This window comes from Malus domestica, chromosome 09 (assembly GCF_042453785.1).
Source record: "Malus domestica chromosome 09, GDT2T_hap1".
In the NCBI taxonomy this organism is placed as follows: Eukaryota; Viridiplantae; Streptophyta; class Magnoliopsida; order Rosales; family Rosaceae; genus Malus; species Malus domestica.
Window position 1 is genome coordinate 4,673,599 of NC_091669.1, and position 15,078 is coordinate 4,688,676.

Below are 15,078 nucleotides of genomic sequence, written 5' to 3' on the forward strand. Positions count from 1 at the left end.
TCAGCACCCCAAATAACGGTTTCTGCCATTGCCCTGCTCCCTCTCCAATCCCCACCCCTAACTGCTGCCTCTCCCCACCCCAGACGTCCTATCCCTTCTATGTTCCCCTCCATTCCCCACCGTATCCCCCATGGCATCCCTAAATTCAACCATTTTCCGCTGCCATGTATCAACAGCCACATGTGGAAAAATTCGCAACCCTTTGAAGACCGCCTCATTCCTGCATTTCCAAATATGCCACAACCCAAACACCACATGTTACAACATCACATTAGCATCCTCCTCATTCTCCATACGCTGCACGATCCGCTGCCATCCCTCTAAGAACTCATTAACCCCCATTGCCGCCATATTAATTTGCAAGGACATCCCAAACCAAAATGCACGGCTAAACTCACAATCAAAGAAAAGATGAGCCTCTGTTTCATCACCCGCTTCGCACAAATCACATCTATTCACTACTTTAATCCACCGATGCTCCAAATTGTGCCTAACCGCCAAAGCCTTCTTACAAGCCTTCCAAATAAAGAACCAGAGTTTATTCGGCACTGTAAGAAACCATATCCTCTTCCATACCCTCCCAGTGCACCTAAGGAACTCAGCATCCCACTCCCTTTCCTTCCAAGCTCACCATTTTTCATCATTTCCATCGCAACACCTTACCGAATACAAACCATCCTTTGTATAATGCCAAATTCGTTTATCCTCGCACGCATGTCGACTAATCAGTATAGTTCAAATCAATTCCAAATCCTCCGAAGTCACCATAATCGCAACCTCCTCCAACCCCTGTCTATCTGCCTTCATCAACTCAGACACCTTTAAATTTGGAGCCCCATTCCTCAATACCGGTTTAAACTAATGAGGCTTGGGAAGCTAAAGGTCTGCCACCCTAACTGACTCCCCATTCCCCACCCTCCACCGAAGGCCTCAGTTCAAAATTTACCTCCACCACAGAATGCCTTTCCACCCCTATGACGACTTATTTTGCTTACTCGGCTCCAAAAATGATGTGTTGGGAAAATATTTGTCCCTAAGCACCATGCTAAGCATCGACTCCGGCTTCCTTAACACCCTCCAACTAATTTTAGCAAGCATAGCCAAATTAAAACCAATGAGGTCTCGAAAGCCCAAACTTACAACCTTCTTACTCTCAGTCAATTTTTCCCACGTCACCCAATGACATCCCCTAGCCTTTGATTGACTCCTCCACCAGATGATAGTTACCTCCCTCATTTTCTTCATCATCCACAATATCATTAAAATCTCCAATCACCAAGCATTTCCCACGTGAACTACTAATCCGCTTACTTAGCTCCTCCCACTGCCGTTTCCTTCGTTTATCATCCGTACTTGCATATACCGCTATCAACTTCCATTTCGACTACTCGAATCACTACCCACACCCAATTCAATATAAAAGCTACTCCAAAGAATACGAGAAATGTCCACCACATCTTTCCAAAAAACACACAATCCTCCACCAATACCTTTCGGTTCCACCGGTTGCATAAAGTCCATCTGTAACAACTTAAGTAAGTAACTGTAGCGATCACTCTTATTTTTTTGTCTTGAGTAAGATCACTACCTAATGTGATTTAAAATTTTAAAAGAGTTACAAATTCATGAATTTGAATGGATTTTCACATACATCATGTGATTTGAGTAATTTTTTTTTTCAAAATAACAAGGGAGATGTTGAATTTGTTAAGGCCTCAAGTACACTATGAAATCTTTCTAAATCCATCAAAATCATAGAATTGGCTACAATATTTTTATGTATTTAATACCATCACCATATGTGGTAAGATATATTCATATGAATATATGTATGTTATATAATTACCATCTAGTAGTCAAGATATAAATTGCATTATATACATATAAGTATTGTTGTTAAATTACAAAATCATACATAGCATTTTTTTTAACAAATAAATCTTCAACCTTTCAAAATAAAAAACCAAAACATGATTTTTTTTGGTCAAAAAAATCAAAACATGATTGGATAACCCAAATCATGACTGGATACATTGGATGTCATCTTTACTTTTATATATTCCCCTTCTTTTAAAATTCTTACTATATATATCCTTGAATTTTCAAATAAATTTGTTTAAAATTTTGATTGAATACCTTGAATTTTTAAACTCTTCTAAAAAATTTCAATATTCCAATTGAATACTCCGTCTTGGAGGTAGTACCAATATAGTTTTTTTTATATGTTTTCTATAAAGATTACATCACATGCAAATGTATACTATGCGTGCGTATGGGAATTTGGGGGATCCAAAAATCATGTTCGTTCATCGTACATCGTGTGATTGGTTTTCGTTATGTACTATTTATATTTAATTTTAAATTTTAAATGATTTCTAACTACACGATGTACGATGAACGGACATAATTTATGAATACCCAGAAAAAAGGATCTAGCGATGATCCTTTTCTAACAGGGCCAGTTTACATAGGAATCCGAGTGGTCCGGAGTCGGGGAAATACAATAGTGAAGCTTTTTCATGGACTCTTAGAATATATAATACATAATCTTTTTGTGTCCATTAAGTGTTCAATGAAATGTATGTTTAACATATCTCAGTGACACTAAATAGGACGTGTTGACATACTCAACATAATGAGCCAACATCACTCGACAGGAGATCTAGACATAATTTAGAAAGGCCACTCGAAAAAATTCTTTAGGTCCCCTATCGATAACACTCAACAAATGCCAGCATGCAAGCAGCATGGCTTGGTAGAGGACGAAATGCCCAAATGATTAACTATAGGAAAAAAAAACATGTTAAAAAGGATTTTTTTTTTTTTTTTACACTAGGACCCCCGAAGTTAATCTTTAGCTCCATCTCTTAATAAATATGACGTTACGCTATCACCAATGTCAGTGCGAGGGGTGGGGGGTTGAGAAAAAACCACCAAATTTTGGGTCCAAACCATCTCCAAGGGACGTATTTTGGGACTGGGAAAAATAGGATTTTAGGTCTGTTATCCCCATTTCCCCCTGTATAACGAAAGTGGGTCGAGGACCCTAGCTTGCCTGCACACGTGTAGACCAGCCATGTGGGCCCCAGTGGGGAAGAATTGTCTGCGTGGCAGGCGCTCAACAAGCGTCCTTTCTACTGCAGGGATTGGCTACGTTGAGATCTAGTGGCTGGCGTGTCTCATGGGTTTTGATGTAGTGCGGCTCGCCTAGCTACATCCTTTTTTAAATGCATTGACTGAAATCCAATTTAATCAATTTTAACGTAAATAAAAAAAATCCAATGGTTCAAATTTAAATTCAGCAGTCATAACTCATAATAATATTATTAAGTAATCTAAATCAGATCCAACACCAACACTCCTCCAAAATTCTATAAATACCTATCCATTTGTTCACTAATCCATAAAAAATAATAATAATAAATTAAAAAAAGAGTCAATTTTCTCATATTTCACTACCTTTTTTTTAATTAATTTTTTTTTTAAAAATAAAATGTTCATACTAATAAAACAAGATAGATTATGCAAAAACTATTTCCAAAATTATTAGCCAAAAAAAAAACAATGAAATACAAAAGTTTAATAAATTATAAAGTTGGAGGTGAAGGTTACAGTGTAAGATTCCACATCGACCAACGGAGAGGGGGTGATTTTCCTTATATGTACATGCTCCCCTCCCTATAGCACGAGGCTTTTTGGGAACTCACTGTCTTCGAATTCCATCAGACTTCGAAGTTAAGCAAGTTCGGGCGAAAGCAATCCTAGGATGGGTGACCCACTGGGAAGTTCTTGTCTGAGTTTCTAGAAACAAAGCTGTGAGGGAATGGTAAGCCCAAAGCGGACAGTATTGTGCTACGACGGAGTCGAGACTGAGATGTGAGAGAATGGTATCAGAGCCACTCTGCCGTTCGGTACGGATGTGCCAGCGAGGACGCCGGGTTCCCCTTAAGTGGGATGGATTGTAAGATCCCACATCGACCAACGGAGAGGGGTGATGTGTCTTATATGTACATGTTCCCCTCCCTATAGCTTGAGGCCTTTTGAGAACTCACTGGCTTCAAATTTCATCGGAACTCCGAAGTTAAGCGAGTTCGGGCGAGAGCAATCCTAGGATGGTGATCCACTCGGAAGTTCTCATCTGAGTTCCCATAAACAAATCCGTGAGGGAATGGTAAGCCCAAAGCGGATAATATCGTGCTACGACGGAGTCGAGACTGAGATGTGACAGACAGGTCCCTTATAGTTTGAGGAAAAAATTGACCAATCTCATGTATAGATAAATAGTTAAAAATAGGGTAAAAGACTGTTTACTACCCTCATGTTTCATGGTTTTCAACATTTAGTACATCAAATTTTTTTCGTCTCAGATTCATACCTAAAGTGTAAATTTTGGGACAGTCTCATACATCCGTTAGTCAAATTATTAAGTTTCCCGTTAACTGTGACGTGGCGCACTGATTGGGTGCCATGTCATCCACGTTTTTTTTTTCTTTTCTTCTTCTTTCTTCTTCCTTCTTCTTCTTCCTCCGACTGCAACTTTTTTTTTTCTTCCTCCTCCTTCTTCCTTCCTCCTTCCTCCTTCCCCTTCTTCCCCTTCTTCCTTCTTCTTCCTTCTCCTTCTCTTTCTTCTTCTTCTTCCTCCGAATCTACCCAAATTAATATTTTTTTTCTTCTTTCTTCTTCTTCTTCCTCCGACTGCAACTTTTTTTCTTCCTCCTTCTTCTCCTTCTTCCTTCTTCTTCCTCAAAAAAAAAAAAAAAACCTTCATCTTCCCCAGATTCGGGGGAAGAAGAAGAAGGAAGAAGGGGAAGGAAGAATGAGAAGAAGGAGGAAGAAGAAGAAAGAAGAAAGAAGAAGGGAAAAAAAAAACTGAATCTGGGCAGATTCAGAGGAAGAAGATGAGGTAGAAGAGGAAGGAAGAAGGAGGAAGGAGAAGGAAGAAGGAGGAAGAAGAAGAAGCAAAAAAAAAAAAAAAAAAAAAAAAAAAACTTCCCCAGATTCGGAGGAAGAAGAAGAAGAAGGAGAAGGAGAAGGAAGAAGGGGAAGAAGGGGAAGGAAGAAGGAGGAAGGAAAAAAAAAGTTGCAGTCGGAGGAAGAAGAAGAAGGAAGAAGAAAGAAGAAGAAAAAAGAAGAAAAAAAAAACGTGGATAACACGTGGCGTTCAGTCAGTGCGCCACGTCACAGTTAACGGGAGACTTAACAGCTTGACTAACGGATGTATGAGACTGTCCCAAAATTTACACTTCAGTTATGAATCTTAGACGAAAAAAACTTGATGTACTAAATGTTGAAAACCACGAAATATGAGGGTAGTAAACATATTTTACCCTTAAAAATATAGAGCTAAATTTTAGACCATTAGATTGAAGATAGCCTTAAGAATTTTTCTTTAAAAAAAACGATAATCTAAACTATTTGATAAGAGAGATTACGAGGACTAACACACTATCATGCTCATCCAAATCCCACATCTGCATAATGTTCATGCTTTTGAATTAATAAAACAAATTAAGTTATCAATTACAACTTAATGTGCCTTGATGAATTGCGTACGCACACATACATCTCCATCGACCCCTGTGTTGTATAAGAGATCAATAATTTAGAGGAAATAATTGGTTGGGTACCCATCTCTGCCGCTCTGGCATGAAAAAGTAGAAGAGAACAAAATAGAGGCCCTCGTGCAACTGGATGTGTCAATGTACATCACAACTTTATATCACATAATTATTCATTCATATTCATATAAATATTAATTTCATCAAAAAAGCAGAGCTTTTGCATGAAGCGCATGTGTGCGTTTGTGTGGGTAGACATTCTTCCTTTTCTCTCTTCTGCCCCTCTGCAGCAGCCAGGCATATGGCCCCTCAGGCCCCCCCACCCCTCTCTCTCTCTCTCTCTTTCTCTCTTATAATAACCTTTTGCAGCCTGCCAGTATCGTATGCATTCCATCTGCAAATTCCGTACAGTGCAATTTTTTTTTAATTCACATAAGTAGTCCCCCTACTCCTTATCATTCACATATCGCTTTCTCATTCTCCCCTTAGTTTCCTCTCTTATTATTATTTTCTTCATAATTAAGTTGCTTTGGCCCCTATTTTTCCTGAATTTTAGCATGTTCAATCAATCTATTTATGCATTTCATGTCGGCATGCAATCTTCTTCCTAATCATGCCATGGTAATTCTAGCAAAATATTTTGGAATTGGATAACAACTTGGAGAATTAAAGGGTGTCTATGTGCCATTTGTCAACTGCTAAAAAAGACACCCGTGTGCACTTGAAAACTCCAAGGAGTTTCGATATACATCCCTATAGGCTTTGTTGGGACATATCTTTCTTCAATTTTTGAAATCTAGCTACTCTCCATTTGGAACAAGTACTTTAAAAGATAAAACGTACCAGATTCAATGAACTACATGAGAAAATGATAATATAGATTTTGGATCATACGATACGTTGAAACTCCGTATTCGATTATAAAACGTACATAAAATGACGAACTACAAAATATCTCTTTTTTTTTTTTACTAGTGTACAAGTGCATGAGGATCACACATAACATTATCGTCGCCGTAATAACTCTCATTATCCTAGTACAATTACCGACTGTGTTTAATTTGATAACCAAGTTAGATTGGTAAATGCACCTTTTTTGTCAAATCTCTATCTAAGGATCTCTTTATGGATCCACACCTTTCTTCAAGTCACCATCCGATCCACATTCTGTGCCACTCAAAGACAAGCCATCAGCTTCAAACCAATGTCAAGAAACAAAATGAGAGTAGAAGAGATAAACGGGAAATTACAGGACGAACCATGTCTTATCAAAATAATATAACATGTTGATTAGACTGACGATCATCGACACCTACTGTACGGAGCCGCCCGAAGATAATGTGTGGTGCATGTTAATTATGAATCATGATCCTGATCATCACGATGAACCCTAGCACACTGATTGAGCTCCCTCCCTTTATCAAACGAGAGAGAATGGATAATCAGTATTTTGATTCATAGAGAATCAGTATTGAAACAAAACAATTATGTTCTCTTTACACTCTTAATATCATAAGCAACAAGTGACCATAGATTTCTTCTGTTGAAACAAATTATTCAATAAAAACAAGTAGAAAGAAGTTAATGGAAAATTTCTATAACTAGCTGGGTCTAGTTAGCACTCTAGGGTTTTTGGCTTTATTTGTGACCAAAATTTTCATTCATTTGGCATTTGAAGTTTAAGTTTCAACATATTGACCTATTGAGGATTGCTTCTAGTAAGAACACGTAGAGATATATACTTCCTCATGGGTAATGCTAGGGAGACCAAAATTTTAAATTAATTAAATTGTGTAAACCAAATGATGTGGTTATTGATTATTGGATACTTAATCAAGTGTCGATTAACATGCCGATTTCTTATTGGTTTAAAAAATTTAGTCTTTCTAACATTACGCCTTCCTCATACTTCAAAGTCTTTGATTCCATCCTTAAGACCAACTCCAATGGTGGGCTAAAAGTCAAATTACCCCCCAAAATTCCCCCTGCCCCCCCCAAAACCCAATCCAACCTAAGGGGAAATTTTGGGCTAAATGCTAACTGCTAAACCAATGCCAGATTCCTTCCAAAATTTAGCCCAAAAATCAAAATTTAAATTTTTTAATATTTATCGAAATTTAATTTTTTTTTAGATTAAAATGTTCATAAAATTAATTTACGATAATCTACAAAAAAATTTTTAATTTAATTTAACAAAAAAAATAGCCTAAGTTCACTCTTTAATAATCCCGGGCTAAAATTTTAGACTAAAACTGTTAGAGCAGAAAAACTATTTCTGTGCTAAAATATTTGGCTTTTAGCCCAACAATTGGAGATGGTCTAATAGCAAAATACGGCATCTTCTTCACACCAACCAATGTAACATTTATGGTACTTGATCTTGCACAGATGATCAATGGCTACCATTAAAGCTTTTAAAGAACACTGGCATATCGTTATTAAAGATAAGGAAAAAGGAGTACTCACGATGCATATAATCAGCAGATTATGTTTTGTAAAATATGATCGTAAACTATGTTACAATGTAAGGATGTTCCTGTGTTCAGCCTGCTTATGCTGCTTAACTTGATTGTTAGTAAAGATGCCCTACTAATGACGGGATTTAGACGTAAATTGCTAACTATGGTGGGTGGGATGATAAATGTTTGTGGCCCTTTTTTCATCAATCATTGAAGAAGAAGGTTGAGGCCTTCATTATATGATAACGGTAATTCAAACACGATAAATACTTATCATATCATTTTATGAATTTATCATAGAATCACACATTCAAATAAGAATTAACTCAACTAATGACTTATTTATAATCTAAGTCGAAGTTAGTTAGGGGATATGTTGTTCCATACTCATACATGAGGCATGATTTATGGTATTGTGAGATTATTTTTGGAAGTACGTATATATAGATATATATATATATATGTGTGTGTATATGTACGTATATATAGAGAGAGAGACAGAGAGAGATCCAAAACTATAACAAGGGGTTTAGAAAAGTGTTGAGATTAAAAGTCCAAAAGTCAATAGTGGGGTTTAGGAATTTACAGTCCACAGCTTCAAACTAGAACAAGGGGCATTCCAAGTTTCAAACGTTGGAATGGAACCAAAAGTACTGTCTCTCTCTCTCTCTCTCTCTCCTCACTTATTCACATGGTAAACAAGCTCCTGTGTCTTATTCACATGGTAAACAAGCTCCTGTGTCTTCTTCTGGTTTTCGTAATTCCATTGGCAGATCTTGTTGACGAACATGTGAAGGATTCACTTTTCTATTAGGCCCTATAGGGTGGTCTGCATGTGCCTTTCAAATTCACCACTTAAAGTTATAGCATTTCTTGAAATCTCGTACCCTCTACCTTAAATATTACAGTGGTAAATTTTCCGCAGCATCCACCCACTTTACTGTCAGCATCCTTCCCCGAGAGTCCAAACTAGTTTATGAATACGATAGTTCAAACCTTTTTTAACTATTCACTTTTGGAAAAACATTGTTAATTCAATTGCTTTGGCTTTGGAACTTCAAATCTTTGTTGGGTCGTGCGGTAAGATAAGTTACAAGTTTTGGAAGGATTGATTTCTTCTTTAGTTTTTATAGGGTTTTAATTAAACTGTTCTAATTTGTAAAGAGTGAGTTTGTATTTGACTGTAAATAGGCGGACACACAACCCTAACCAACTCTTAATTGATTTAAATTCTGTTGCCAAATAATTTTACGATAAAATCTCAACTTTCTTTCACAATATTATAGCCCAGTTGTACACGTGTGCTCTAGTTTTCTACGTAACTAAACACTTTTTAGCCATTAGAAAGCTTTTACTACTCGAGGTCAGAGATTAGGGTCCCTCACTTTGTATAGGTTGCATGGATTGGCCTATAATATGCTCTCTCTCACTCTCCTCTCTCTCACATGGTGGTTGAGAATTGGGAGAGGTCGACTCCTATATATATATACATGTGCAACACTTTTGGCTACATCACAAAACTAGAGCATGCCCATACCATTGAATGCTCCCTCTGTCTAGGGTTTACTTGCAGCTTGTAGGAGAGCAAAGCATCAATGGCTGTCTTCATGGTAGTGGTTCTCTGTTTCCTCTGTTTGCTCTGCATCTGCTCTGCTCTTCTCAGATGGAATGAAGTTAGATACAGAAAGAAAGGCCTCCCTCCAGGCACAATGGGTTGGCCAGTCTTTGGTGAAACCACTGAGTTTCTCAAACAAGGTCCAAACTTCATGAAAAACCAGAGAGCAAGGTGATTATAGTTTTCACTTTCCTCTGTTTTCCGTACAAGTTTTGCTCTGCTTTTCTCTGGGTTTGTTTTAGAAAAAAAAAAATGGGTGGATTTTTCGAGTCCCGTTCTCTCAATCACCTGGTGACTAAGAATTTGTGGTCACCTACCATTGTATTTGATATTAACGGTCAAAATTAAACCATTAGTGGTTATCTATTTATTCTCCACTATTGATATCAAATCAACAGTCAGTGATCGTGCTTTTCTTGGTCACCAGTTGACAAAGAGAATATTTCTGCGGGTTTGTTTTAGTAAACTTCTTCTGATTAATTTGCTAATTTTTGGTTAGGTATGGGAGTTTTTTCAAATCCCACATATTGGGGTGCCCTACAGTGGTGTCCATGGATCCAGAGGTGAACAGATACATCCTAATGAATGAAGCCAAAGGGCTGGTTCCTGGCTACCCACAATCCATGTTGGATATTTTGGGAAAATGCAACATTGCAGCAGTCCATGGCTCCACTCACAAGTACATGAGAGGGGCACTGCTTGCCCTCATCAACCCTACCATGATCAGAGACCAGATTTTGCCCAAAATTGATGAGTTCATGAGATCCCACCTCACAGGCTGGGACAACCAAGTTATCAACATTCAAGAAAAAACCAAAGAGGTTTGTGTAACAACATCCCATGTTCTCCCTTAACCCATATTCGGAGGCGAACTGTAGTTAGTTTGACTCTAATTACAAATTACTTGTGTGTTTTTACTAACTGTGTGGAATTAAACTATAAGTCGGGCCCACAAAATATCATTATGGTGGAGTTGAACTCCTCCTCAGTTCAATTCCTCGTGGCTAATTACGGATTAGTAAACATGTTATGGTAATATTCCTTCAATATTCACTGTTGTAATGGATTTTTTTTCCAACTGTTTTATACAGATGGCACTTTTATCATCTCTGAAGCAGATTGCAGGCATTGAATCAAGCTCAATCACTCCAGCATTCAAGACAGAGTTCTTCAAGCTTGTGCTAGGCACCATTTCATTGCCTATTGATCTTCCTGGCACGAATTATTGCCGCGGTTTTCAGGTATACATCCGATTTTTTTTCTCGTCACCAAAATCTCTGATGGAAGTTGTTGTGGAAGGTCCAGCAACTGAGATTGGTGAAACGTTTTCTATGCAGGCAAGGAAGAATATTGTAAACATGTTGGAAAAGCTTATAGAGGAGAGAAGAGCTTCCAAAGAAGTCCATCAGGACATGCTTGGCTGCTTACTGAGAAGTGATGAAAACAAAAACAAACTAAGTGACGAAGAAATAATCGATATGGTCGTCACGATTTTGTATTCGGGTTATGAGACCGTTTCGACTACTTCCATGATGGCTGTCAAGTACCTCCATGATCATCCCAAAGTGCTTGAAGAACTCAGAGTAAGTTTATGATATGCTTTTCTCTTGTTACTAGTCTCGTCCAAACTTGCTTAACTTCGGAGCTTTGGTTCTGACTTTTTAACTGCACATTTTGTAGAAAGAGCATTTGGCAATTAGAGAAAAGAAAAATCCAGAGGACCCAATTGACTGGAACGACTTGAAATCTATGAAGTTTACTCGTGCGGTAAGAAATTTCTCACCTTTGATAAATTTGGATTTACCATTTGCTCTGGTTATGATAGCTGGTTTGCTAATATCTTTCATGCTGTTTTTAACCCTGCAGGTAATATTTGAGACCTCAAGATTAGCCACCATTGTGAATGGGGTATTAAGAAAAACCACTCAAGATATGGAACTAAATGGTAAGAAAATATATATGTTACATATTTAAGATTATTTTTAATGATTAATATATATTTTTTTTTTAATTTTAACAATTTTTTTTGTATGTTTAAACAGGATATTTGATTCCGAAAGGATGGAGAATCTATGTGTATACAAGAGAGATTAATTATGACTCCTTTCTGTATCCGGAACCTTTAACCTTCAACCCATGGAGATGGCTGGTTAGTGAAACTATTTGTATTTTTCTCTGACCCCCTCGACTTTGATGAGGGAAGTAAACTCGGAATTTGAACAAAAGTTGGAATTTCTAAACTGGGTTTGAATGCAAAATGCAGGACAGGAGCTTGGAGTCTTCAACCTTCTTCTTTATATTTGGAGGTGGCACCAGACTCTGTCCAGGAAAGGAGCTAGGGATAGCAGAAATTTCAACTTTCCTGCACTACTTTGTAACTAGATACAGGTAAATTTTGATCTGATTTTTACCAAAAGTAAAATAAAGTATAATAAGTGTTTCTTTCGTAGGACCGCCCACAAATTTGATCAATTATTCTTCTAGGTGTAACTTAAGCATTCAGCTTCATCACATAGCTTTAGCTCGTTGATTCGATTGTTAAATTATTAAAGATAAAGTTCTAATATCCTTGCAGGTGGGAAGAAGTTGGGGGAGACAAACTGATGAAATTTCCAAGAGTAGAGGCCCCGAATGGACTGCACCTTAGGGTTTCATCTTACTGACTAATTTATGTACATGGAAAAAAGAGAGAACACAATATATAGGGCATGGGAGAGAAATATGATGTATGATAAGGTGCTAACACATTAGAGAAATTAATGGAATTTGAGCATTTTCCTTTTGTCGGATATTCGTATTGAAAATATTTGCTTAACTTAACCTAAACCTAAAGTGATGGTGATATTTATTATCTAATTGATTATCGTTAGACGAATTTGATTTAATTTATCAATTATACTAATTTCAAAATTTAAACTAATTTAACAGTAATTAATAAGGTGGTAAGGAGAGATTTTCAATGTGTCCGGAGCACGAGACGTTACGTTATATGTTGTTATACAAGGAAAGGAAAACTTTTTTTTTTTCCCCAAGTGTCTCTTTACTTGTATAATGACTTATGGCTTATGTGTCTGTGTTCTAGGCGCCTTTAAAAATCTCTTGGGGATGAGCATCACCATCAGTTGGAGATGGTGAGAGATTTTTCAATGTGTTAGGACATGACACGATACAACAAATGTAATAATACAATTAGTTGGAAACTTAAAGAAAAAAAATTACAACTAATTATATAATAACACTTGATGTAATAAACCGTATTTTTAACATACTAAAAATTTCTCGAAAATAATGAGCAAAAATGCAATCTATTTTATTTCTGCAGTGGAGATGCACAGAAAAACTGTCAACTGACAAATAATTATAATGCCAAAAATGTTTTTCCCTAGGTCCTTGTATAGCAGGCTCCGTCCTATATTTTACAGACTTGCACTTAATATAAGGTATCTTCAAATGAATTCTAGAATATTTGTACAAAGAATAATATGCACAAAAAGAATTTTATTTGGGTTCTATAAAATGTTTTCCTTTTTCCATTGCGTCAATGTAGCAGTATACATGTAAGGACAAAAGAAGGTTGTGGTATTTGGCAGTATGGAAGTGTGTTGAGATTCAAATTTTACTAAATATAGAGTACGATCTCACCAACTAACTCTTAGTTTAATAATATTTTTCTTCACGATGTCTGAAGTTGTCTTAAGTTCCAGTTCTCATTTCTCCATTAATTAGAAACACTCGCAATCCTAGTGGTTGAGAGCAATGATTCCACTTTTGGATTGGAATAAGAAAGAATCTTGGTTTAGGCAGCCCAGCCATGTGTACTGTCCAACCACCTTTTCGTCGTTTTGATATACTTGTCAACAAAAGTTTAAGTAAAAATTAAAAAACGATGTAATATTGTTGTATTAATGTTGGACAAAATACGTGATCAGGTCGTCTAAATGCAAAATCCAAACATTCTCCTTTGGGCTGATCAAGATGTCCATAGTTTAGTGGGTTAAGGTGTACCCGAGTGAAATTCTAGACCATTGGGTTTTTGTTCCGAGTCATTGACAACTCTATGCACTAATGGAGGAAGGAAACGTAAATAAGGTCTCATACATGAACTTATTGGGTTGCTTAATATGGAGATTAAGGAATGGTTTAGAAGTGAGGTGCTTAAAAAAAAACACTAATAAAAAAAAAGTTATGAGGGTTTTAGGTGTTTGGTAAACTGAAAAAAATGGCTTATTTTGGAAGATGCTGTGAGAATAAGCTGAAATCAAAGGAAAAAGCTGAAGCTGCTATTTGCAGCTTTGGAAAACTGGTTTTTTTTTTCAAAGCACGCGGAGCTACAGTGCTCATTTAATGAAAAGACCCACTATCAGACTGTTTTTTTTTTCAAAAACACTTTTACAAAAAAATTTACCAAACACTCTGCTGATTTATTTCACAACCGCTTATTCTCACAGCACAGCCGCTTATTCTCACAGTAATTTTTTTTTCAAAGCACAGCAATACCAAACCAGCCTTAAGCCTCCCAAAATAAATGTGCGGGAATCAAGGTGAGTCCTGTCCAGACTCCCATATACACTGTAACCGAAAGTGTGATTTGGACGCAAAAAGAAACTCAAGCCCCTATGCTATTACATGTGTAACTTTCTAATCCCACATGCCTTTCGATACCATGCTCAAGTGTACGACATGCACTATTTGAATAGAGAGCTGGATGTGCAGTAAGAAATTCAACAACAGTTACAAATTTTGGTGTAAACTACACCGGTCCATACTAGGAAGTATTTTTCTCCTCTCTCCATATCTAATGTTTATTTGTTCTTTTTTAACCGTCTAGATTGTCTGTGCTCAACAATTCCTCCTCCTTGCGTACAATGTGTTGGTTTAACACTAGTAGTAAATTTGGTTTCTTTTACTTTGCAATCTACGATACAAGCAATGGCGGATCCAGAATTTGAACATTGGATGGTCCTAATTGTAAAAGTTTCAAAAAAACTTAAACGAGAATAACATTGAAAATTTTTACAATAAATTACTATTTGATGTTAGAGAGAAACATTCCAAGATCAGATTGTTTGATCTAATCAAAATAAAATAATATATCATATGAACTAACAAAGACATAATATATATATATATATATATATATATATATTAAAAATTATTATTTGCACTCTAAAAATATCACTTTGTATTTCAAACTGAGAAAGAAATCTACACTTATGAGGAGTGCAAAATGTGATTTTTAAAGTATAGATAAAAGTTCTCTATAAATTAACCAACAATGATCAAATTGTTATAAAAAAATCATAAACTACATCACAATAATCATATGGATATTTTCATCTAATACACATAAGACCAAAATCATAAAATTTATTTGAAATTCAATATTGTAATGAGGTGATGATGGAAAGATAGAGGTGGAATAATTGTGGTGGGGTTCCGGGGTAAG

General features: G+C 36.5%; 1 protein-coding gene across 1 annotated transcript; it reads left to right on the forward strand.

The window, feature by feature from the left end:
- The first annotated feature begins 9,400 nt into the window (after nt 1–9,400).
- On the forward strand, nt 9,401–12,414 carry LOC103442442 (cytochrome P450 85A). The gene is made up of 9 exons (XM_008381225.4): nt 9,401–9,803; nt 10,132–10,453; nt 10,724–10,873; nt 10,970–11,215; nt 11,313–11,399; nt 11,499–11,577; nt 11,675–11,781; nt 11,896–12,020; nt 12,208–12,414. Exons 1-9 carry the CDS (start codon nt 9,613–9,615, stop codon nt 12,293–12,295), a joined length of 1,395 nt encoding a protein of 464 aa, XP_008379447.2. The 5' UTR covers nt 9,401–9,612; the 3' UTR covers nt 12,296–12,414.
- The last annotated feature ends 2,664 nt before the right edge of the window (nt 12,415–15,078 follow it).

Excerpts from the sequence above, each read along its gene's own strand:
- LOC103442442 (XM_008381225.4), top strand. The coding sequence starts at position 9,613 with ATGGCTGTCTTCATGGTAGTGGTTCTCTGTTTCCTCTGTTTGCTCTGC. Across the intron at positions 10,874-10,969 it reads ATTATTGCCGCGGTTTTCAG|GCAAGGAAGAATATTGTAAA; the intron begins GTATACATCCGA and ends TTTTCTATGCAG. Across the intron at positions 12,021-12,207 it reads TACTTTGTAACTAGATACAG|GTGGGAAGAAGTTGGGGGAG; the intron begins GTAAATTTTGAT and ends ATATCCTTGCAG.